The following is a 22,952-nucleotide window of genomic DNA, read 5'->3' as shown; positions in this document are numbered from 1 at the left end:
TGGTATCAGAATATACCCGCCGCCGCCCGTTTGGGGATAGTCTTGCTCCTAGTGTTGTTGCTGCCACCAAGGGGATCCTTACACAGCACAGGTCTGACCCTGTTTGTCTCTACTGCGAGCCTCCAGTGACTCCTTGTGACTCCTCCTTATCTTGAATACAAGAACCATGCATCCATCTTCCACCCAGGTCCTTCCCGCCTCCCTCTGTTCCATCCCATCCTGTTGACTGAACCTGCCATGTTCCTCTTGACTTTTCTTCCTGGGTTTTTTTTTTTTTTTTTTTCCTGCGGAGAATGCCCCTTCCCTCCAGCTTTTTAAGATTCCAAGCTCTAGTTCAAATCTGTGCACTTCCCATGCCCCCTCAGTATTTTTCTCTCTCCTATATTCTCAAGGAACTTAATTTTAATCTTTATAGTTTGATATTAGGCTTTCTGCTACGTAAGTACTGATGTACCTGTCCACCCTCCTAAATTGCAGGGTCCTTGGAAACAAAACACGGCTTCCACCTTTTTAAAAAAAAATCTTCCCCGATCATGAATTACAAAACCTTGCACATAGTAGGTGTTCAGTAAATATTCAGTAAACGGATCAGGTGACTGTAATTGCCCTGGGTTAGAGGCTGTTTCTTCCAAACTCCAACCTATTTGTTGCCATCAAGACTTCCCTGTTGGTACACTGCAGGCAGCCTTTGTGGGAGTCAGCTCGGGTTCTGGAAAACTAGTTACCAGTGGAGACAGCGTAATAGCGAAGTTTTGAAAGGCGAAATGCCTTTAAGTTGTGCCTTGTCCAGCCTCCAGCTGTGTCATCTTCGAACATTGAATTCACCAGAAAAGGAAATTGCAGCTGAAAAGAGAACCACCAGTGGAAATCCAGGTCTACCCGCCTCGTGGTCGCAGGGTGGGTTGTCTAGGGCGACAATCAGCCTATAGATGCCCCTCCCCTGGTTAAGTTACTGGGAAGGGGCAGAGTCACTCTCAATGGGAGCCTGGAACTCGCAACAGCTCCTGGCTCCCTCCCTCCCCTCCCCGGGCTGTGTCAAATCCTACAACCACACCACACTAATTAGCCCGAGAATGGAAGGGGTTGTCATGGCGACTGGGCACTTTTTAAAGCGCAGGAATGGTGTTCATTATTGTTCCGTGTCTTTAGCTGTGGGGAAAAGGTCAGTGTGGCCGTTGTTTTCCATACGAATTTTGGCCCAAGAGCCAAACTGAAGGTGCAATGCCCCTCGGAGAGGCAGGAAGATGGTGAGTGTGGGTGAACTTTTTGGATGGGGAGGCCCTTTTGGTGTAATATCTTCAGTTTTAATAACTCGAGTGCCGGACTGGGGAATTGTACGGGCTTCGTTCAGTAGAGACTGGGAGAAAAGAGGGGGTCGGGAACAGTGAAAGCCTGAGATAGAGATATTTTGGATGAAAGTCTTTTGAGCCTCAAGTGATTAAATATTAAATTTAGAAGGCTTCTCTGGTAGTATAAATTTAACAAAGTTGAGTAAGTCTGATACTTGATTCGATGTTCCTTTTATATTTGCTCTGTACTAGTCTTTGGTGCTGGTTAGATTATATTCCCAAATAAATCTCACAGAAGCGTTGTAACCAAATGCCTTCAGAACAGTCAGCCACCCCCGAGCCCGCATTTTTAAATCCAGAGAGATGGCGTAAGAGTCACCAAGGGTGATTTTGTTTTCATATTTTTATGCTTTTCTTACTTTTCTATGGATAATTTAATCAAGACTAAAAACAGAGAACCACAGTTCTTTGGACGTTTGCCCTAATTTGCTGGCTGCACTTGGTTGGAATACTGCTAAGTAAAGACAATTTGACCACAGTGTTTGTAGAAGAAATTAAATGTGAGAGAAGTCAGCCCACTAGGGCTGATGGCAGCTATTCCATCAAAAGCTGTGAGGGACAGTTGCAAAGCATTCTTTACATTTATTTTTTTTGCCAATTTTGAAAGCTTGCAGAATAACATGGCTTTATGCCTAATTTTGTGTTAATGACTGCATTGTTAAAGGTCACAAATTAAGCCACTTTGCATTCTTGTTAAGCCACTTTGCATTCTTGTGTTTTTTAACAGTTAGGTCCTATAGCATTATTTTTTTGTCATTGTATTCACAGTTGTGTGGGATAACAACATGCAGCTTAATTAAAGGGAACGCGGGTGGGTAGACTAAAAAACTAAACCACTGTCCCCAGAGTTCCTAAATGGCCTACTTTTTTGCTTTCCCCTGAAAACCTATTGTCCTGGCCCCAGTGCCAGTTTGTTTGGCAGCTGAGCAAATAAAAGAACACATTTCAGAACATTGAGTCTTGGTCTGATTTCCTCTGTCTTTAATTTGTATGTTCTCGGGCTTACTTATTTAGTGATCAGAGTATGGAGCTCTCAGTGAATAAGTATTCGACTAGAATTTGAGCAAAGTCAAACTCTTTTTTCACTCCTGTGTCTTCTCCACTGGCTAGCATGGTCGTCTCCCCTTCTCCACCCCCCCCCCCCCCCCCACCCCACCTGCCGCAGTGTGGGTATCCGCCCCTCACCGAGTCACTGTGTTCTTAGGTAAAAAATGCCTTTGAATTCAAATTTAAAAAGTAAAATAAAGTGACATTTGTATGACACTTTAGATTCTTTGGGGAAAAAATAGATTTTAAAGTGGTGGTACATTTATGATATTTGTGATACAGCCAGAAATGTGAAAAATGTGAACATGGATATTAATATAAAGGAATTACTGATATCTTTAAAGATACAATAATAGTGTTATATTAACACATGACATATAGTAGAATCTTTGCAAATGAGATGATGTGAAGCTTGGGATTTTCTTTTCTTTTTTTTTTTTCTTTTTTTCTTTTCTTTTCTTTTTTTTTTTTTTTTGAGATAACTGTGTCGCCAGGCTGTAGTGCAGTGGCACCATCTCAGCTCACTGCAACCTCTGCCTCCTGGGTTCGAGTGATTCTTCTGCCTCAGCCTCCCGGTAGCTGGGACTACGGGCGTGCGCCACCACGCCTGGCTAATTTTTGTATTTTTAGTAGAGACAGGGTTTCACCATACTGGCCAGGCTGGTCTCGAACTCCTGACCTCATGATCTGCCCGCCTCGGCCTCCCAAAGTGCTGGGATTACAGGCATGAGCCACCGTGTCCGGCCGGGATTTTCTTAAACATAAGGGGAGGGAGGAAGTAGCTTGTGGATGGGGCAGGATTGGCAGAGGTTGATGGTTGTTAAAGCGAGGTGTTGGTTCCACTGGGGTTCCTGTGCTAGTCTGTATTTCTGTGTAGGTTCAAGACTCTTATATGTGTTTTGAAGCAGGGGTAAACCAATGATGGAGGTAGCTTTATTAAGTCTGCCTTATCTAATTCCATTTTTTCTAATGGTATCCCATCTTTTTTTGCATGGTTTAGATGCCAGACCAGTTTGACCAGGCAGTTGTGCTGAACCAGCTGCGGTACTCAGGGATGCTGGAGACTGTGAGAATCCGCAAAGCTGGGTATGCGGTCCGAAGACCCTTTCAGGACTTTTACAAAAGGCAAGAGGGAGCTGAATTGGATTCTCTTTCTTTTCAAAGGGATTGGAGAAAACAGGGAACCATCGCAGAAGGTGACCCTGTGTGTCTTTCCGTTGCAGGTATAAAGTGCTGATGAGGAATCTGGCTCTGCCTGAGGACGTCCGAGGGAAGTGCACGAGCCTGCTGCAGCTCTACGATGCCTCCAACAGCGAGTGGCAGCTGGGGAAGACGAAGGTACGATGCGGGAAAAGAGCAACTCCCACCGAATCCCCGACAGATCTCGGGGCGATGCTCACGGGGTTTAGGGTTCTGTGACACTGCTACACAATTGTTCTTTCACATTAGGGGGATACTCCTGTTGTCATGCCTACCGTAACATTTTGTCTCCCGAACAGTTACTATTTTATTTGAAGTCCTTGACCTGTCAGGGATTCTGTTTCATTAGAGAACGCATTGAAACGTCTCATCCTAATTGTCGGTGTGTGTGTCTATTTGTTCAGGCAGTCAACAAATGTTGGCAGACAAGTAGCAGTGCTTTGGAAGTATGAGGCAGCCCCCAGTGTCTAAGAAACGATACCCCAGACCCTTCTAACTTTCTGTAATTCAAATATTGGCTTTTATCCCTGCAACCAGAGCAGTGACGGAGCAAAAAATCAGTAACCCGTCTGAAATCCTTTCAGTTGTCAAAAACTCAGTCCAGAAAGCGAAAAGGAAAATCTGCTTTTGAAGATGCTGTTGGGGCAGAGGCTCCTTAATCCCCTTTTCCAGATAGGAGCAGAGTAGTGGGCGGTCTGGCCTGAACATAAAAAATTAGTCATAAAACTTGTTGTATGACTTCTTCTTTCTGGATCAGGGAACTGCCAAGAACCTCGTTGGGCTTCCACTCTCATTCCCCACCCACCTCCAGTGACTTGTCACATGGGAGAGACAGCAATGTGACTCGACACAGAAATGCAGGCAGCTGAGGACACGTGTGTCCTCGAAGAACGAATCCTCATTCCCAATCCTTCTGCCCTTACACACAGCAGTACAATGTCAGAAATATTTTAAAGCTTCCACTCGTAGTATGCTATTTTTAATTTAGGAGTTTCTTTGCTTTATAAAAAGAGGAAAGGAAAGAGGGAGAAAGCGGGGAGAGAGAGAGACGTATGTCTTGCGGTTTGACCAATGTGAGATTGATGACAAGTACTTAGGCATCACCTCCTGGCCATTCAGCAAGGAAAAGTCATGATGGACCTACCTCCCTGCTCTAGGGGAATGTTTTACTGGTGGGGGATTTAAGATATAAACACAAAATAGGGTAGAGATGGCATGCAGAGATAATCACATGAGCTAGCTATTGCTCTGCAGTACATTACTGCAAACTTCGTGGCTTTAACAACACACATTGATCATCTCATAGTATCTAAGGGTCTGAGCCGGGTCCTCTGATCAGGGTCCCCCAGGCGTGCAGTCCCTGTATCTTGTGGCTTTGTTCCTTTCTGGACCTCAGGGCGTCTTCCAGGCTCACTTGGTCATTGGCAAAATTCATTTTCCTGTGTTTTTGTAGGACTGAAGTCCCTGTTTTCTTTCTAGTTATTGACTGGGAACCACTCGCAGCTCCTAGAAGCCCCCAAAATTCCTTGCCACATGGCCCCCTCACGACATGACAGCTCACTTCTTTCAGGCCAGCAGGATAGCCCCCTGCTCCAGCTTAGGACGGAGTGTTGTATGATGTAATGTTCTCACGGAAGTGACATCCCATCACCTTTGCTGCAGTCTATGGCTAGAAGCAAGTCCCAGATTGCACCCTCACTCAGGAAGATTAAAGAGGGGTGTCACCCACTGGGAGGGTGTGCCCCCCTCAGGTGGTAGGTCTGTCTGCCTGGAATCTTACTCTCCACGCCTTCTGTAGCCAACTTATCTTTAGGTCTTAGCTTGGATGTAGACTTTGAAAGGACTCCTTTTGGAGATTCCTCAGTGTACCCTACAGCTGGGGTAAGCCCCCTCCTCTGTTGTCCCAGGTCATCCTCTTCTTAGCCCTGATGTAGACTTCATTTGCTGTCCTGCTGTCTTGGTGTTGGCTTCTGTGCGATCACCCAGTAGAGCACGTGGAGCCGATTGTTCATTTTACACAGGGCTGAGCTTAATCAGTGTCTAGAAGTGCTGAGAAACTGTAAGAGATGACACAGGATGTCATACATTTATTTACTTAGGAAAACTTTCTGAAGAAAATGGCTCAAGTGGATCTCTTGGCAGTGCAATATAATAATCTGCTCTGATTTTGTTTAATCAAAAGAAATTGCAGGCCAGGCACAGTGGCTCACGCTTGTAACTCCAGCACTTTGGGAGGCTGAGGCAGAAGGATCGCTTGAGCCCAGGAGTCTTGAGACCAGTCTGGAAAACATAGCGAGAACTTTTCTCTACTAAAATTCAGAAAAATTAGCCAGGCGTGGTGGCATGTGCCTGTAGTCCCAGCTACTCGCGTGGCTAGGGTGCAAAGATTGCTAGAACCCAGGAGGTCAAGACTGCAGTGAGCCCTGATCATGCCACTGCACTGCAGCCTGGGCCACAGAGTGACACCTTGTCTCAAAAACAAAAAAAAATTGCATTCTCTATAAAGGAGTCACCTCACTGCCTTCTACAGTGGAGTGACATTAGAGACCATTAAAACTCACCCTGGCCATTAGCAATCTCTTCTGGGCTCCAAGTACTAATTCAACTTCACTTCATTATGGAAATCAGGCCCAAGGCAGGCTTTGGACGTAGTGTAGCATAGGGGACACAGAGACCTGGGCGTTGTCCTCAGTTTGCTATGTTGGAAGATAAGATATTCACACAGTGGATGAATTAAATCATGCAGTACAATCTTTTTAAAGGAGCAAGAAAACAGCTTCTTCAGGAGAGAGATCCCTATGGATTGAAATGATCAAGGAAGTATTCAAGAAGAAGTTTTTAAAGAGGAGTTCAGTTTTAATCGGTGAAAAGTGGGGAGTAGAAGTTGGATGAAAGTGTATTTTTCCATAGATACGTTAGGAAGTAAATGTAAACATCAAAGGATTTGAATTGTGCCTTCTTGATAGCTTTGATCTTGACCAGTGTTTGATTTACGTGTTGGAGAGCAGGTGTTTTGGTGTCTTGCTGTCAGAAGGTCTTTGTATTTAAAGCCTCAAACCTCTAATGAACTTCTGGTCTTAGGAATGTCTGCCATACACAACAGGCGAGTGTGGCCAGTGTCGAAGGCAGCGAATTAGACATGGCCCCACGTCTGAACTGGCTGGCTTATCTAAAACATGTTTGTTCTTGTAAGGCAAGCATTCTTACCTAGAGGACTGGGGAAGCATTACTAGGAATCGAGGCGGCCTGTCGGATGCTCCATGGCACAGCCCGTGGGGAGGAGATTGCAGTTTATTTCCCTGCTGAACAGCTGCGTTTACGGTGCCTGAGGTGGGCAGTTGGACCCTCTCCTTCCTGGTTTTGGTTTTTCCCACTGCCTCAAGGATTCCTTAAGACTCAAGACTTTTACTTTTCTGACCCTCTGGACTTCAGTGTCAGACTTTTCTTCTTCAGTTCTATGTCAGTGAAGCCTGCGGGAGGTATTTTTATAAAGACAGTGTACTGGAATAACCCACAGGATCTTAAACTACCTAAGAAGATAAAGGTGAAAAAGAGCCACGTGAAAGGGTTGCTGTTGGTTATTGAGTCAAGTTCAGCCAAGCAGCGCGTGAGTGGGCACTGCCCTTTGCTCAGCTGCTTTGGTGCCTGCTTTGATGCCACATTCCCAGTCAGTAGGTTGTGCCAATTTGGTCTTGGCTGAGTCCTGGGAACATGGCAAGGTGACACAAGGGCTCACATAAACACTTTCTGTATTAGTCTGTTCTCACACTGCTAATAAAGACATAACTGAGACTGGGTAATTTATTAAAAAAAGAGGTTTGATGGACTCACAGTTCCACATGGCTGGGGAGGCCTCATGATCATGGCCGAAGATGAAGGAAGAGTAAAGGCACATCCTACATGGCAGCAGGCAAGAGAGCGTGTGCAGCGCAACTCCCCTTTTTAAAACCATCAGATCTCGTGAGACTTACTATCATGAGGACAGCATGGGAAAGACCCACCCCCCATGATCCAATTACCTCCCACCAGGTCCCTCCCATGACACTTGGGAATTATGGGAGCTACAATTCAAGATGAGATTTGAGTGGGGACACAGCCAAACCTATCACTTTCCTTCTGTCATTGTCTAAATTCAGGGTTCATGTTCTTAATGAAACTGACAGGTCCCTAAAAGCATTTTCTCCATTTATTTGCCCTTTAGGTTGGTGAAGGAGAATGTAAATAAAGATGCGGAAGAATAATTTAATAGGCAGGGGAAGAAAGCTGTCTTTTTAAAAAATCTATTTATATATTTATTTTGAGAGCTGTCTTTTTAATGGACCGAAAACTAAAGCAAGTGTTTGATTCTGATTCTAACCAAGACATTTCTTTTGACTTCCAATGGTGGAGAAGACCTTTGTTCCTTCATAAAGGTTTTCACTTGTTCGTGTCATCGCTGTGTGGCTCATGAGAACTCACACTTTTATCTTCCGTCACCACCACCCCCTTCCCCAACGTTTGGCTATTACTTTTCCTTTTAAGTGCTCCTAAGGGCAAAATCATTAGAGTAAGTTATGTAATACCAAACAAAAATCTCAAAGAGAAGTTGAAATACTTCCTTAAAGTCCAGTCTTGATGAAAACTGCTTTTGCTACATGGTTTTGATATGTACAGGGAATTCTGTATTTCTGAACATCTTTAACGAAGATCACATCCAACAAACTTTACAATTGTAGCTTCTGCACCAACAGAAGATATATATATATATATTCTCATATACATGAGTATGTATATGTATATATGAGTATATATGTGTATATATGAGTATGTATGAGTGTGTGTGTATATGTGTGTGAGTATATATGTATATATGTTGCTTTTTTTGAGACAGAGTCTCACTCTGTTGCTTAGGCTGGAGTGCAGCGGCACAGTCTTGGCTCACTGCAACCTCCGCCCCCCAGGTTCAAGCTATTCTTCTGCCTCAGCCTCCCAAGTCGTTGGGATTACAGGGACCTGCCACCATGCCTGGCTGATTTTTTGTATTTTTAGTAAAGGCAGGATTTCCCCGTATTGGCCAGGCTGGTCTCCAACTCCTGACCTCAGGTGAACCACCTGCCTCGGCCTCCCGAAGTGCTGGGATTACTGGGGTCAGCCACTGCGCCCGGCCAACAGAATATATTAATCGTATTATAAGGAGAGGATTGTATGAAGAGCTTTCCTAGGAGAATGATGTGTGATGGAGTTTTACCCAGAGCAGGAATAGGTACGGCTGTGAGTCACAAGGTGCTAGGACTCTTTATTTGCTTTCGTGCCCAAATGTCATGGAGGACACAGAGCAGAGAACCTGGAAAAATGTGCCATTGGGAGAACATGATGCACCAGTGTAGGCCAGAATGACTCATGGAAGTATAAAGTCAAAAATTGTGGAGACACCAAAATGCCTCTGTGTGGACTGTTAACAAAAAAACATGAAAATGTTTGATACTGGTTGTTTTAGGGAGTCATTCAAAATTTCTTATGCATGTATTACATCTGAAATGGCAAAATTAAAAGCTACTTTATCAAGAGAAGGTCCTGATATTTTCATATCTTCTCAAAAACTAGGAATTCTGATACAAAGTGCCAATTACCTGACACACGTTTGATAAGCAGAGGATGAAAGTGTCCATTCTCAGAAATAGGCAAGCAAACAGCTCCAATTTATTTAGTCCCGGGTCTGCTGTGCTTGTGATAGCCGAACTGAGATGTAGCTGAAATAATTCAGTTTTCATTTTAAACTCAGTTTTCAGAATTATGTTCTTAACGTCAATATTTTGAGTGCATTTAAGTTTTTGAAGCCAAGATACTCTGATTGTAATCACATAGCAGGCATAAAGAGAGGATTTCCACATGAAAGCAAAATAATGTTTTAGAAATTTCCTGGCTTCCCTCCCTTCCTCTTTTCCTTCCTCTGCTTTCTGTGTCTCTGAATCATATTACATAGACTCAATGTAGTGACCAGTGCTGGTCCATGAACTGTTTGTCCCAGCCCATGATGTGTTAAGTGTTTAGAAGATTAGATAGCAGTTTGGTAGTCCTTTTATGCCTGTTGAATCTAGTAACAATAACCATAAAAGGGACTTGTATTTTTATGCAGCATTTTTGTTTTTCCATGTGATATATATCTTTATTGGATTTTGCAAGTGCTTTAGCCCCTGACAGGTGGAATCTTTAAAAACCACTATTCTAGAAAGCATGGCCATGTGGTGGAGCAAACTTAGAGAAAAAAGCCTTAACCCCAGAAGATATCTCAGACTCAGAAATGCCTGCCTTCTGCTGGCCACATTCTTTGCTTCTGACATGTGACTCCCTCCTGAGCAGGTCTTTCTTCGAGAATCCTTGGAACAGAAACTGGAGAAACGGAGGGAGGAGGAAGTGAGCCATGCGGCCATGGTGATTCGGGCCCACGTCTTGGGCTTCTTGGCACGGTAAGAACCCCACGCTGAGGGGAGAAGGCAGTAAGCTCCATGAGGGGGTCCTTCCTTCCCAGTGTGTTGCAGTGGAGTGGCCTGAGGTTTTCGAATTGAGGGGAGCCTCAGGTCAGGCCTCCTAAGCAGCCACTCCCGAAACCTAGCTAGCCTGACCTGGGCAGCAAGTAGGAAAGGGAGCTCTGCACTTGTTGACATCTCAGGTAGAAAGAACAGTGACATCAGGGAACTCTACTGAGATCTATTTATTTATTTGATACAGGGTCTCACTCTGTCTCTGAGGCTAGAGTGCAGTGGCACGATCATGGCTCATTGCAGCCTTGACCTCCTGGGCTCAAGCAGTTCTCCCACCTCAGACTCCCAAGTAGTTGGGACTACAGGCACAAACCACCATGACTGGCTAATTAAAAAAAAAAAATTTTTTTTTAGAGATGGGTCGCTCCATGTTGCCCAGGAGGGTCTCAAACTCTCAAACTCCTGGGCTCATGGGATCCTCCCGGCTGACAACGTGCTGGGATTACAGGTGTGAGCCACCGTGCCCAGCCTTCTACTGATATTTAATTTGTTTACCTACTTCCTCTGCATCAGGTCTTGAAGCCACAGCAGCTTGGCTGTTCATCTTGGTGTTACTATTTTGGCTATAGAGACTCATCCTCCAGCTGTTTGAGGAATGAGGTGACTTCTTTTGTTGTTGTTTTTTTTTTTTTTTTTTTGAGACAGAGTCTGGCTCTGTCTCTAGGCTGGAATACAATGGCACGATCGCTGCCCACTGCAACCTCCACCTCCCACGTTCAAGTGATTCTCCTGCCTCAGCCTCCCAAGTAGCTGGGACTATAGGTGTGTGCCACCACGCCCGGCTAAGTTTTGTATTTTTAGTGGGGATGGGGTTTCACGATGTTGACCAGGATGATCTCAATCTCTTGACCTTCGTGATCTGTCGGCCCGCCTCAGCCTCCCAAAGTGCTGGGATTACAGGCGTGAGCCACTGCACCTGGCCTGAGGCAACTTCTCTTCATGTGCATTTTAGTCCCATCCATTGTGCCTGTGAAATGCCACATGTTACATTTTCTGAAGTACAAAGCTGTCCTGCTGTGATGATTTTTTTTTATATGAACAGGAGAATATATCAGATCTCTTTGGGAACCTATTTATCCAACTTTCTGCCAAAACTACTTAAAGTCAACATGAGGGGTTGGTTATGTGTTTATTTAGCCAAGATAGTGATAGGCTTCTTACTTTAGTTTTGTTTGTTAGTATTTCTTTGTTTTTCTTCTGTTTTGTTTTGACCAAAGGGGCCTCCTTGTTCTCTCCAGTTTCCATAATGAGACTATCATTCTGAAACTGGGTCCTCTTTTGTCTTGCAGCCTTGATGTGAGCTCATTTGAATAGCGCAAAGCCTCATTACTTCAATGCTGATTCCCTTGTTTTCTTTCATTTTCAGAAAACAATACAGAAAGGTCCTTTATTGTGTGGTGATAATACAGAAGAATTACAGAGCATTCCTTCTGAGGAGGAGATTTTTGCACCTGAAAAAGGCAGCCATAGTTTTCCAGAAGCAACTCAGAGGTCAGATTGCTCGTCGAGTTTACAGACAATTGCTGGCAGAGAAAAGGGAGCAAGAAGAAAAGAAGAAACAGGAAGAGGAAGAAAAGAAGAAACGGGAGGAAGAGGAAAGGTACAGTACCTTTCTTGCTGGGATGAAACAAAAGGATACATTTTGAGTGCTATGCTCGGTATCTGTCTGTGCAGCCAGAAATCCCAGCAGATGCCCCAGAACCTACAATTTGAAACAGTAACTCTTGGTGGCTAGAATATAAAATTCCTTGGCAGCACGAAAGACCCAGTTCTGTGAATATTTTTAGTCATACGCAGAATAAGTCCATGGCCAGAGGAAGGGGCTCTGTCTTTCATGCTTTCTGTCTTTGGCAAAGCTGTTTTAAAAAGGTAGATCTCTCTGAAAAGTGGTTCTAGGGTTATTGTTGTTGATTTTCACTTTTTCTTTACTATTTTTAGAGAAAGAGAGAGACAGCGAAGAGAAGCCGAGCTCCGCGCCCAGCAGGTAATGAGTGCAGTGACGACTTAGCCTCTCGCGTTTCTACTTCCTTCCCACTTCTAACGCTTGGACTCTAGGATTCAAAACCGAATTAAAGTAGAAAGATAATAGGAAGGCCAATTTAAGAGGATGTGTTTATGATGCAGTTTCTGACCCGTTACAGTTGGGTAAAGTGTAGTGAATGGTTGAGGTTTTAGTGTGCATCACAAGAGTATAATTTCTCTAAATCAATATAACCAGCGTGTTAGTTTGCTAGGCCTACCACGACCAAAGACCACAGACCGGTGGATTAAACAGTGGAAACTGATTTTCTCCCAGCTCTGGAGGCCAGAACTGCAAGATCAAGGTATCCTTAGGTTTGATTTCTTCTGAGGCCCCTCCCCTTGGCTTGCCGGTGGCCGTTCCAGTGTGTCTTCACGCAGCCTTTTTGCTCTATGTGACCCAGTCTTCTGTTCCCAAAAGGACACCAGTCAGCTTGGATTAGGGCCCACCCTAGTGACCTCATTTTAACTTAGTCACCTCTTTAAAAGCCGTATCTCCAAATGCAGTCACATTCTGCAGTATTGAGGGTTAGGACTTCAACCTATAGACTTTATGGGGACACAGTCCAAGTTGTAATGACCACATTTCATCCTGGTTGCAAAGCGGGAGCTATGCTTGGACTTTTGTACGGAAGCCTTCTGAAATCTCCCTTCTACTTCTGCTCAGGAAGAAGAAACGAGGAAGCAGCAAGAACTCGAAGCCTTGCAGAAGAGCCAGAAGGAAGCTGAACTGACCCGTGAACTGGAGAAACAGAAGGAAAACAAGCAGGTGGAAGAGATCCTCCGTCTGGAGAAAGAAATCGAGGACCTGCAGCGCATGAAGGAGCAGCAGGAGCTGTCGCTGACCGAGGCCTCCCTGCAGAAGCTACAGCAGCGGCGGGACCAGGAACTCCGCAGGCTGGAGGAGGAAGCGTGCAGGGCGGCCCAGGAGTTCCTCGAGTCCCTCAATTTCGACGAGATCGACGAGTGTGTCCGGAATATCGAGCGGTCCTTGTCTGTGGGAAGCGAATTTTCCAGCGAGCTGGCCGAGAGCGCATGCGAGGAGAAGCCCAACTTCAACTTCAGCCAGCCCTACCCAGAGGAGGAGGTCGACGAGGGCTTCGAAGCCGACGACGACGCCTTCAAGGACTCCCCCAACCCCAGCGAGCACGGCCACTCAGACCAGCGAACGAGTGGCATCCGGACCAGCGACGACTCTTCGGAGGAGGACCCCTACATGAACGACACAGTGGTGCCCACCAGCCCCAGCGCGGACAGCACAGTGCTGCTCACCCCGTCAGTGCAGGACTCCGGGAGCCTGCACAACTCCTCCAGCGGCGAGTCCACCTACTGCATGCCCCAGAATGCCGGGGACCTCCCCTCCCCAGACGGCGACTACGACTACGACCAGGATGACTATGAGGATGGTGCCATCACTTCCGGCAGCAGCGTGACCTTCTCCAACTCCTACGGCAGCCAGTGGTCCCCCGACTACCGCTGCTCTATGGGGACCTACAACAGTTCGGGTGCCTACCGGTTCAGCTCTGAGGGGGCACAGTCCTCAGTGAGTACCTACCTGGCATGTTCCAGTGAAATGGGTGGCCGGGAACAATGGGATCACTTGGACACAGGAAGGGGAGCATCACACAACGGGTCCTATTGTGGGGAGAGGGTAGGGGGAAGGGATAGCATTAGGAGATATACCTAATGTAAATGATGAGTTAATGGGTGCAGCACACCAACATGGCACATGTATAGATAAGTAACAAACCTGCACGTTGTGCACATGTACCCTAGAACTTAAAGTATAATAAAAAATAAATAAATAAAAATAAAAAAAGAAATGGGTGGCCGGTCACACCCACCCCTGTGGCATCCTCAAGTTGAATGAAGATACCCATAGGATATCTGTGCAAAGATTGCAGAGTCGTGGTCTTAGAGATCATCTTAAACCTTTTTCTTATTCCATGAGCCAACTGCATTTGTAAGTGGAATTGTGATGTGCCTGTTTCAGGTTTCACACAAAGCCCCGGAGCTGAACTGTGGGCCCAAGACCTGGGAAAACTGGCTATTTATTTATTTATTTGTGGTGTTGTTGTTGTTGTTGTTTTTGAGATGGAGTCTTGCTCTGTTGCCCAGGCTGGAGTGCATTGGCACAATCTCGGCTCACTGCAATCCCGCCAGCACACCCAGCTAATGTTTGTATTTTTAGTAGAGATGGGGTTTTACCATGTTGGCCAGGCTGATCTTGAACTCCTGACCTCAGGTGATCCACCTGCCTCGGACCCCCAAAGTGCTGGGATTACAGGCGTGAGGCACCATGCCCGGTCGGAAACTGTCTTTTTAAATGGAACTTCTGTTTATTTTATTTCTTCCTTCCCTTTTTTTACAATTTGAATGGAACTTTTTTAGCTTTGCCATGCTGCGTTAGGAAATAAGACACGCCCTAAACTGGAACAAGACTTGCCGGGGATGAACTGGCAAACTTTCCTTCCAGTAACTTCACAATCCAAACCACACGGTGTTACTTCTTATAGCGGGTATAAAGGAAGAAGCTGCAGGGCTTAAATGTACTCTTTCCAGTTTCTGCATTTATCTGTAGTTTACTTTTATTTTGTCGCTTTGGTCATGCATTGAATGTTCTCTTGACTTTCAAAGATTTGAAAATGTATTTAAGATAGTAATTCAAAAGGGGTTAACTTTTGCATGGTTTGATTCAAATTATAGCCTTAAAAAGCATTGTTAATTTTAGGGCAGATAGCCTTTGGATTCAAGTATATCTTGTCTTTCACGTATCAATTCAACTGACCATTTGACCTTAAAAGTTGATATTTTTAATTCTGAATTATTGGTGTGCTACCGTAAATCAGGCGTATTGCTTGTCAGTTATTTTTTCTTCATTCTTTTTTCTTCTTTTTTTTGAGACGGAGTCTCGCTCTGTCGCCCAGGCTGGAGTGCAGTGGCGCGATCTCGGCTCACTGCAGTCACTGCCTCCTGGTTTCGAGAGATTCTCCTGCCTCAGCCTCTCGAGTAGCTGTATTTTTTTATTTTTTCAATGATGATCCATGCTGGGTGTTTTAGTGGTTTGCTTTGTGGCCTTTTCCCTCACCACTGGCTTGTCTCTCTCTCGGTCCAGTTTGAAGACAGTGAGGAGGACTTTGACTCCAGGTTTGATACAGACGATGAGCTGTCGTACCGGCGTGACTCTGTGTACAGCTGTGTCACTCTGCCATATTTCCACAGCTTTCTGTACATGAAAGGTATGACTGCAGCTGCCATGGAGTCTGGGTTAGCGGGAGAGCGAGGTGCTATTTTATCCGGGCTGATGGATGGGGATGGTAAATAACGGAGGTGTTATTGTATCTGGGCTGATGGATGGGGACTGGGAAAGTCATTCTACCTACCCTTACGTTGGTGTTGGGCCACCTAGATGCATGCAGGGACGCCTCGTCATGTTGGTGTGACGTGGGTGGTGTGGTCCTACCCGCGTGAACACAGTCGTGACTCCCCTGGTTTGGTGCAGAGTGGCAGCACAAAGCATTTGCAACCACTGCCTCCATTATCAGTCCTTCTCCCCTCTGTCTCTCCCTGTCTCTTTTTCCTTTCTTAGCTCTTTGTTCATTCTTCTATTTTCTCTCCCTCTCTCCCCAACTTTCTCTTTCACTGTCTTCCTCTCTGTCTCAGTCTCATTGCTCTCTCTCTCACATATACAGACATACAAACCAATGTGTGTGTTGCTGCTGCTGCTGGAATTGGTGGAGACCCATTCTAATGATAAACTGCATGTTCTCTCCTGCCAGGGATATTAGAGAGTCTACAAGGATGTGCTATATATGGGGGAAAGTGAAGAGCTCACTGAGGGCCACAGCTCGCTTGAATTGCTCACCATACGTACTTCATGATGAGCATTTGCATTGTATGCTTTGATTGTTATTAACCTTTGAATATACTTTGCTGAACCTTAACACCTAGAGGCCTTGAGGTACACTCCTTTTGGAAAATTATTTAGTATTTATTTATTTATTTATTTATTTATTTATTTATTTAAGACAGGGTCTTGCTCTGTTACCCAAGCTAGAGGGCCCTGGTGTGGTCACGGCTTACTGCAGCCTCAAACTCAGGCTCAAGCCATCTTCCCACCTCAACCTTCATAGAAGCTAGGACTGCAGGCACACACCATCATGCCAGGCTAATTTTTTCTAGAGATGGAATCTCACTATGTTGCCCAGGCTGGTCTCCAACTCTTGACCTCAAGCAATCCTCCCACCTTGGCCTCCCAAAGTGCAGGAATTGTAGGCATGAGCCACCATGCCTGGCCAGAAAATTATTTAATTGGGATCTTGTGTTTATGCTTTATTCCTGTTCTTGACTGTGACTTGGAACTCAGTGACAGGGATAATAAGAAACCGTAATCATCACCAGTTTTTGGCAGGAGTTTTACATGGATGGTTAAAAAGAAGGGACCGTCCTGTTTCTCGCATGGACCTAGACTGGAGAGGGAAGAGAGTTGAGAACGTGGGGATGGGCAGGGATATGAGAACCTTCCTCCCTAGGTCTCCTCTTCCTGCTTTCTCCCATCTTTGATTTTTAAATTTGTCTTCTCCCTCCCTTTTCTTCACTTTCCTTTTTACTGCTGTCTTTCTTCATTTACGTTTACGTTTTCTTTTTCTTGTCTTCCCCACCATGAAAGCCATTTTTTTTTTTTTTTAAGACAGGATCTTGCTCTGTTGCCCAGGCTGGAGTGCGATGGCACTGCACTCGTGGGTTCAAGTGATTCTCCTGCCTCAGCCTCCTGAGTAGCTGGGATTACAGGCATGCACCAACGGCCGGCTAATTTTTGTATTTTTAGTAGAGATGGGGTTTCACCATGTTGGCCAGGCTGGTCTCGATCTCCTGACCTTGTGATCTGCCCACCTCAGCCTCCCACAGTGCTGAGATTACCGGAGTGAGCCACTATGCCCAGCCATGAAAACTCTTTTATTCCGTTTTCCCTTCTTTCTTCCTGTGCTTCTCTATTAGCTTCTTTACCTTTTCTTCCATGTCTTTTTCTTTTGTTGTCTTTAATATTTTTTTTTCTGTTTTCTTCACTTGCAGCTTTGTTGGATTCCTTTTTTGCTTCATCTGCTCCTTTTAGAAAACATGGGTCTAGTGACAGCTGTCAGTCATTTGCCTTTCGGAGTTCTGCCATCTTCAGCTTTGGAGCCTCACAGTGCTCATGAAACCCCCAGAAGGTTTGATTAGGGGAGACTTTTCTGTTGTCCAGAATCACTGGTTGATGTGGACTTCAGTAGGACTGTTGGAATGAAAAACAGAGAAGATGATGTAGCCAGCACTGGAACATCTGACAAAGGAAAAAATGTCATCGCAAATCAGAACCTAATGATCCAACAAGTATTTAATCATAGCATCTTAAGATTTTCTCAGTTAGAAATCATCTTAACTGTTTTTTACTAACATATAATTCCCATTCCTCAGTTTTTAATTCCCTAAGTTAATTTGAAAATTCTCTTCAATATTCCTCTTATTTTTAATTTGTAGCATTGATTTTTTTTTTTTTTTAGACAGAGTCTCACTCTGTTGCCCAGGTTGGAGTACAGTGGTATGATCTTGGCTCACCACAACCGCTGCCTCCCAGTTTCAAGCCATTCTTCTGGCTCAGCCTCCTGAGTAACTGGGATTACAGGCACGCACCACCACGCCTGACTAATTTTTGTATTTTGAGTAGAGACAGGGTTTCACCATGTTGGCCAGGCTGGTCTTGAACTCTTAGCCTTGTGATCCACCCACCTCAGCCTCCCAAAGTGCTGGGATTATAGGCATGAGACACCACGCCCGGCAACATTGATTTATTATACAGTTACTGGATTAAAACCAGTAAGAGTAGGAAAAAAGTGAAGACACATTCAAAGTATTAAAATCAGGGTCAAAGAAGTTAAGTGGGTGAGTTTTCAGCATCTCTTAATAAAGCTACTGTGTAAATGCAGCATCATTTAATATTTAATAAAACTCTTAATTAAAACAGAGCCAAAAAGTTTCAGAGCACCAATGAATGAGAAAGAAAATCTAATCACCAGTTTATATTTTATGGGCATAAATGAGTTTTCACAACCAAATAACCCACTAAAGGTGTTTGCAACTGGGAAATTATAGTATTAAATAGATTATGATGAATCTATTTAATAGATTCTAATAGAATCTAATTAAATAGAAATGATGAATTTTCAAGAGACGGCCTGGAATTGCAAAGGGAGGGCCAAGAGTGAGTGCTATCGATAACAGAACGACAGATTAAATAAACTAATGGTGAGGGCTGTTGCGATGCCTATTTAATCTTCGAAACAACTGTGAATAAGCTTTATCATTTAACAACAACAAGATCATAGAATAACTTTACACAGTTTTCCTCCGGACATGTTTTGAGAAACCCAGATTAAAGTCACAAATCAAAACACTAATAATGTTTCTTTCTGGTAGCCCCTTGGCAAGTTTACCATATGTTAGGACACAGCTCTGCAGCTTGGCACAATTACCAAAGATGTCTCAGCTAAATGAGCAGGGACCTCTTGGACAAAAGGAGGGAGAGGAGTCTAGAAAGTTCAGTGGAGCAAGTGCACTGTCTGGTTTTCACACACTGAACGCATAAGAGAAAAACACTTCGTTTATACTTACTTTAAATATCCCATGTTTAAATGTCCCTTATTTCATTACTGGTTGGTCGAAAGAAAATAATGTGTGGACAATCTTATAATAACACATGTGTGTAAGATGTTGATCTTGAGCAGGCTGGGGAATCTGGAATACAAAATTATCCTCCCAGAAGAGCATAGAAAGATTTTTTTTTATCCCATGAAAAGTAACATCTGTATATTTAAGTTCAAATCTTAGTGTAGTTTGTACTCTTGGTTTTTCTTTTTTCATAGTCTCAGTCTTATACCTGTAAAACATTCTCAGATGATGCTTTTCTTTGAAAAGATGTTTTTCTCCGAAAAGCCATATTGTCTTTACCTGTGTAAGTTACACTTCATCGGTCAACCCTGGAATCACTGATAATTCTGTTCACACATTGACCAAATATGGAAGGAAATGGGTGAACTTTGTTTATTATTTGAGATGGAGTTTCGCTCTGTCACCCAGGCTGGAGTCTAGTGGCGCAGTCTCGGCTCACTGCAACCTCCTCCTCCTGGGTTCAAGCAGTTGTCCTGCCTCAGCCTCCCAAGTAGCTGGGATTACAGGCACGCACCACCACTCCCGGCTAATTTTTGTATTTCTAGTAGAGACGGGGTTTTACCATGTTGGCCAGGCTGGTCTCAAACTCCTCACCTCAAGTGATCCACCCTCCTCGGCCTCCCAAAGTGCTGGGATTACAGGCATGAGCCATTGCTCCTGGCCCAAAAAACGGGTAAAGAAACTGGTAAACTTTGACGCCATGTTAAAATAATTTTCCCTCTCTGGGACATTTGGAGATAAGCCTGATCCTTACGTAGGGACATGGTTCTCACCCTTGGCTTTTGATTTATTCCTGGGTTACAGTGTTAGTTCATTACTTGCTTTTCTATTGGCTCCTTACAAAGCTTTCTCAGCTCAGTGAGCAGGAACTCCTTTGGATATAAGGATTCTTGTGTAATCCAGCCCGGCTGGTGTGACATCTGTGTAGTGCCCCTAGACATGAGCTAGCAGTGCCTCTCCCCACTGAGGGGTCTCTGCGGTGCTGCAGCTGGGGCCGAGTCTAAGCTTGGCTAGACCTTAACACCTGCTGTACATGTTGTTGTCATCCAGTTGGACTGACTGTTCTTTCACCCCTCTCTACCCAATCTTGGGGGGAACAGGTGGCCTGATGAACTCTTGGAAACGCCGCTGGTGTGTCCTCAAGGATGAAACCTTCTTGTGGTTCCGCTCCAAGCAGGAGGCCCTCAAGCAAGGCTGGCTCCACAAAAAAGGCGGGGGCTCCTCCACACTGTCCAGGAGAAATTGGAAGAAGCGCTGGTTTGTCCTCCGCCAGTCCAAGCTGATGTACTTTGAAAACGACAGCGAAGAGAAGCTCAAGGGCACCGTCGAAGTGCGAACGGCGAAGTAGGTTGCTAAGCCTGGCTGTGGCCCGATGGGTTGCTCAGTGGTTTATGCTGGTGGTCACAGAGCCACGCTGTGCAAGTTCCTTGCAGTGGCAGTAGCCTGTAGTAGGTGTCCTGATAATTCAGTTCAGTGGGTTAAATTATTAGGAGACTGGGAAGCAAGACTTAATCCGTGAGTACTTTGCTTTTTATGATTACACTCAGACACGTGGCTGTCATTTGGAAGATGGCCAGCCAGTTGGACCTGGAAGTTGCCCAGTGGAAATGGAATTGTATGTGTGGAGGAAGAATGGTGTGAATTTGGAACAAGTGACTGAGTCTTTTTATGGGTTAATGCATCACTTTCAATTCCTTACTTCAGCTGTAGCCAGCAGATAAATTAGCTAAATTAAAAGCAGACAGACTGGAGTTCTCTGAAGTGAATCACTTGTCTTCTGTTATACCAGTGTTAGTTATACTAGCCATCCCCATTCCCAGCAATGAGAGGAACAGGGCTGGTCTTCAAATCCAACATGCCCCTTTTTCTGCCACACCCTTATAGAACCAAAGCTTTGGACTGTTGAGGGCCTATTATTTTTCTTAAAGACTAAGTCATGTTTCCAGAAAATAGGAGTTACAGGCAGCTGGTTTTCTGGGGTAACTGGATACTAAGCCTGAAAACATGTTTGGGGATAACCTGTAGTAGTCGTTCTCCACTCAAAACTGAGTGACCTCAAATACTTAGAAAAGTAGTAAAATAATCTTTGAGGGATCAAATTAATGCCTGAAGTCAGGAGCCTTAAAAGTAAAATGTTTCTAATCAGCCAGCATCAGCAACTTCAGAAAAGTATTCATTGTTAAGTGGAAAGTTAAATGAAGAGAGGGAAGTCTTTTATGTATTTGATTGTAAGAGAAATCTCATGTCTCTGCAGACGGCAGAATATTGGACATTTTCAGGCTGTCCCTTTGGAGCTCATGAGGTGCAGGAGTGGGCTTGTGAGAATCCTGGGTCTGAATCCTGCAAGTGTTCACAGCAAGGCATGGTTCTGTTGCCTCTGCCATCTACTCTCAGCCTCACATACCATGTTCCTCATCTGTCTATAGACGGCTTGATTGATTGATGGACTGACAGGGTCTCACTGCCACTGCCCAGACTGGAGTGCAGTGACATGATCGTGGCTCACTGCAGCCTCAACTTCCTGGGCTCAGGTGATCCTCCCACCTCAGCCTCCCGAGTAATTGGGACTATAGGTGTGTGCCACCACGCCAGGCTAGTTTTTTGTATTATTAGTAGAGATGGGGTTTTGCCATGTTGCCCAGGCTGGTCTCAAACTCACGGGTTCAAAGCCATCCGCCTGCGTTGGTCTCCCAAGTGCTGGGATTACAGCCATGATGTTTCCATTTAATTATCCCATAGAAGGGGCCGCAAGCACCAAGAAGCTTGTGGGAGGCAGAGTATTGAATTTCACCAGAGTATTGAATTTCACCAGAGTACACTGATGTATGTTTCTTTTGCAACTCACTTTGTATGCTGCTTAATAAAAGCTCTATTTGCAGGTGCTTCATCAGAATTATACTGAGTTATGGAAATGTTAGCTCTTATTCAGCCATTTCTGTCACCTCCTATAGAACAGGAACAGTGAGTTATTATTATGGAAAACTTCAATCATGGGCAAGAGTGGGTAGAAGAACATAACAAAACACGGACTTATTCCAGAGCTTTTGGTGGCTATCCACCCATGGCCAAGTGTTTCATCCACAGTTCTATCCAGTCCGCTCCCCCAACAAACTACCTTCTTTTACAGCAAGTCACTATCATATAATTTCTTCTGTAAATATTTAGTATGCATTTAAACATTCTAATATATAATCACAATACCATTATCACATTAAAAAAAATTAGCTCCTAATTATTATCTAAACTCCAGTCATTGTTTAGATTTCCGCAGTGACCTTATTTTTATTTATTTATTTATTTATTTATTTATTTTTGAGACCGAGTCTCACTCTGTTGCCTAGGCTGGAGTGCAGTGGCACAACTTCAGCTCACTGCACCCTCTACCTCCCCAGTTCAAGCGATTCTCCTGCCTCAGCCTCCCGAGTAGCTGGGATTACAGGCGCCTACCACTATGCCTGGCTAATTTTTGTATTTTTAGTAGAGACAGGGTTTCACCATATTGGCCAGGCTGGTCTCGAACTCCTAACCTCAGGTGATCTGCGCACCTCGCCCTTCCAAAGTGCTGGGATTACAGGCGTGAGCCACTGCGCCCGGTCTGCAGTTTCCTTGTAGGTGGAGGTGGTAGTGTTCTTGTTGGTTTGGGTTGGTTTTATAGTTACTTTCTTCAAGTCAGAATCCAAATGAGGTCTAGATGTTGTCACCTGTTTTTAGATCACTCAAGTCTCTCTTAACTTATAGATGCCCCCTCCGTCTTTCTTTCACTTGCATTTGTAATGGAACATGTTAGCTCACTTATCCCATGGTTTCTGCATTTCACCAACCCTGTATGGGCACGTGTTCGAACGTGTTTCTCTTTCTCGTTTATTTCTTGTGAATTGGTCATTAGACCTAGAGAGTGATCAAATTCAGTTTTCCTTTCTGTTTAAGAGTGCTTCACTTGTGTTGCTGTTGATTTCTGTTAAGAAGGCTTAGAGTAGTAGCTGGTTGTCACTCTTGTGATTTCAGCAGTAGTTCTGACCTTGATTTTTTTTTTTTTTTTTTTTTTTACTTGCTCTAGGTCACAGCAACCTGTTAACTAAGAGATTAGGATTTTGATTAGTATTTTTGACTT

General features: G+C 44.5%; 1 protein-coding gene across 1 annotated transcript in view; it reads left to right on the top strand.

The window, feature by feature from the left end:
- MYO10 (myosin X) overlaps positions 1-22,952 on the top strand; it is a 362,468-nt gene that overhangs the window by 307,072 nt on the left and 32,444 nt on the right. The window contains exons 20-27 of the mRNA XM_011993607.1: positions 3,397-3,521; positions 3,620-3,734; positions 9,936-10,042; positions 11,484-11,717; positions 12,056-12,101; positions 12,804-13,679; positions 15,252-15,375; positions 19,942-20,185. Of these exons, the coding sequence (XP_011848997.1) occupies positions 3,397-3,521; positions 3,620-3,734; positions 9,936-10,042; positions 11,484-11,717; positions 12,056-12,101; positions 12,804-13,679; positions 15,252-15,375; positions 19,942-20,185 (1,871 nt within the window). The remainder of the gene's footprint in view (positions 1-3,396; positions 3,522-3,619; positions 3,735-9,935; positions 10,043-11,483; positions 11,718-12,055; positions 12,102-12,803; positions 13,680-15,251; positions 15,376-19,941; positions 20,186-22,952) is intronic.

The sequence above is a fragment of the Mandrillus leucophaeus genome, unplaced genomic scaffold, assembly GCF_000951045.1.
Source record: "Mandrillus leucophaeus isolate KB7577 unplaced genomic scaffold, Mleu.le_1.0 Scaffold430, whole genome shotgun sequence".
Taxonomy (NCBI): Eukaryota; Metazoa; Chordata; class Mammalia; order Primates; family Cercopithecidae; genus Mandrillus; species Mandrillus leucophaeus.
The sequence above is the reverse complement of the archived record's forward strand: the minus strand, read 5'-3'. Positions and strand labels throughout refer to the sequence as shown.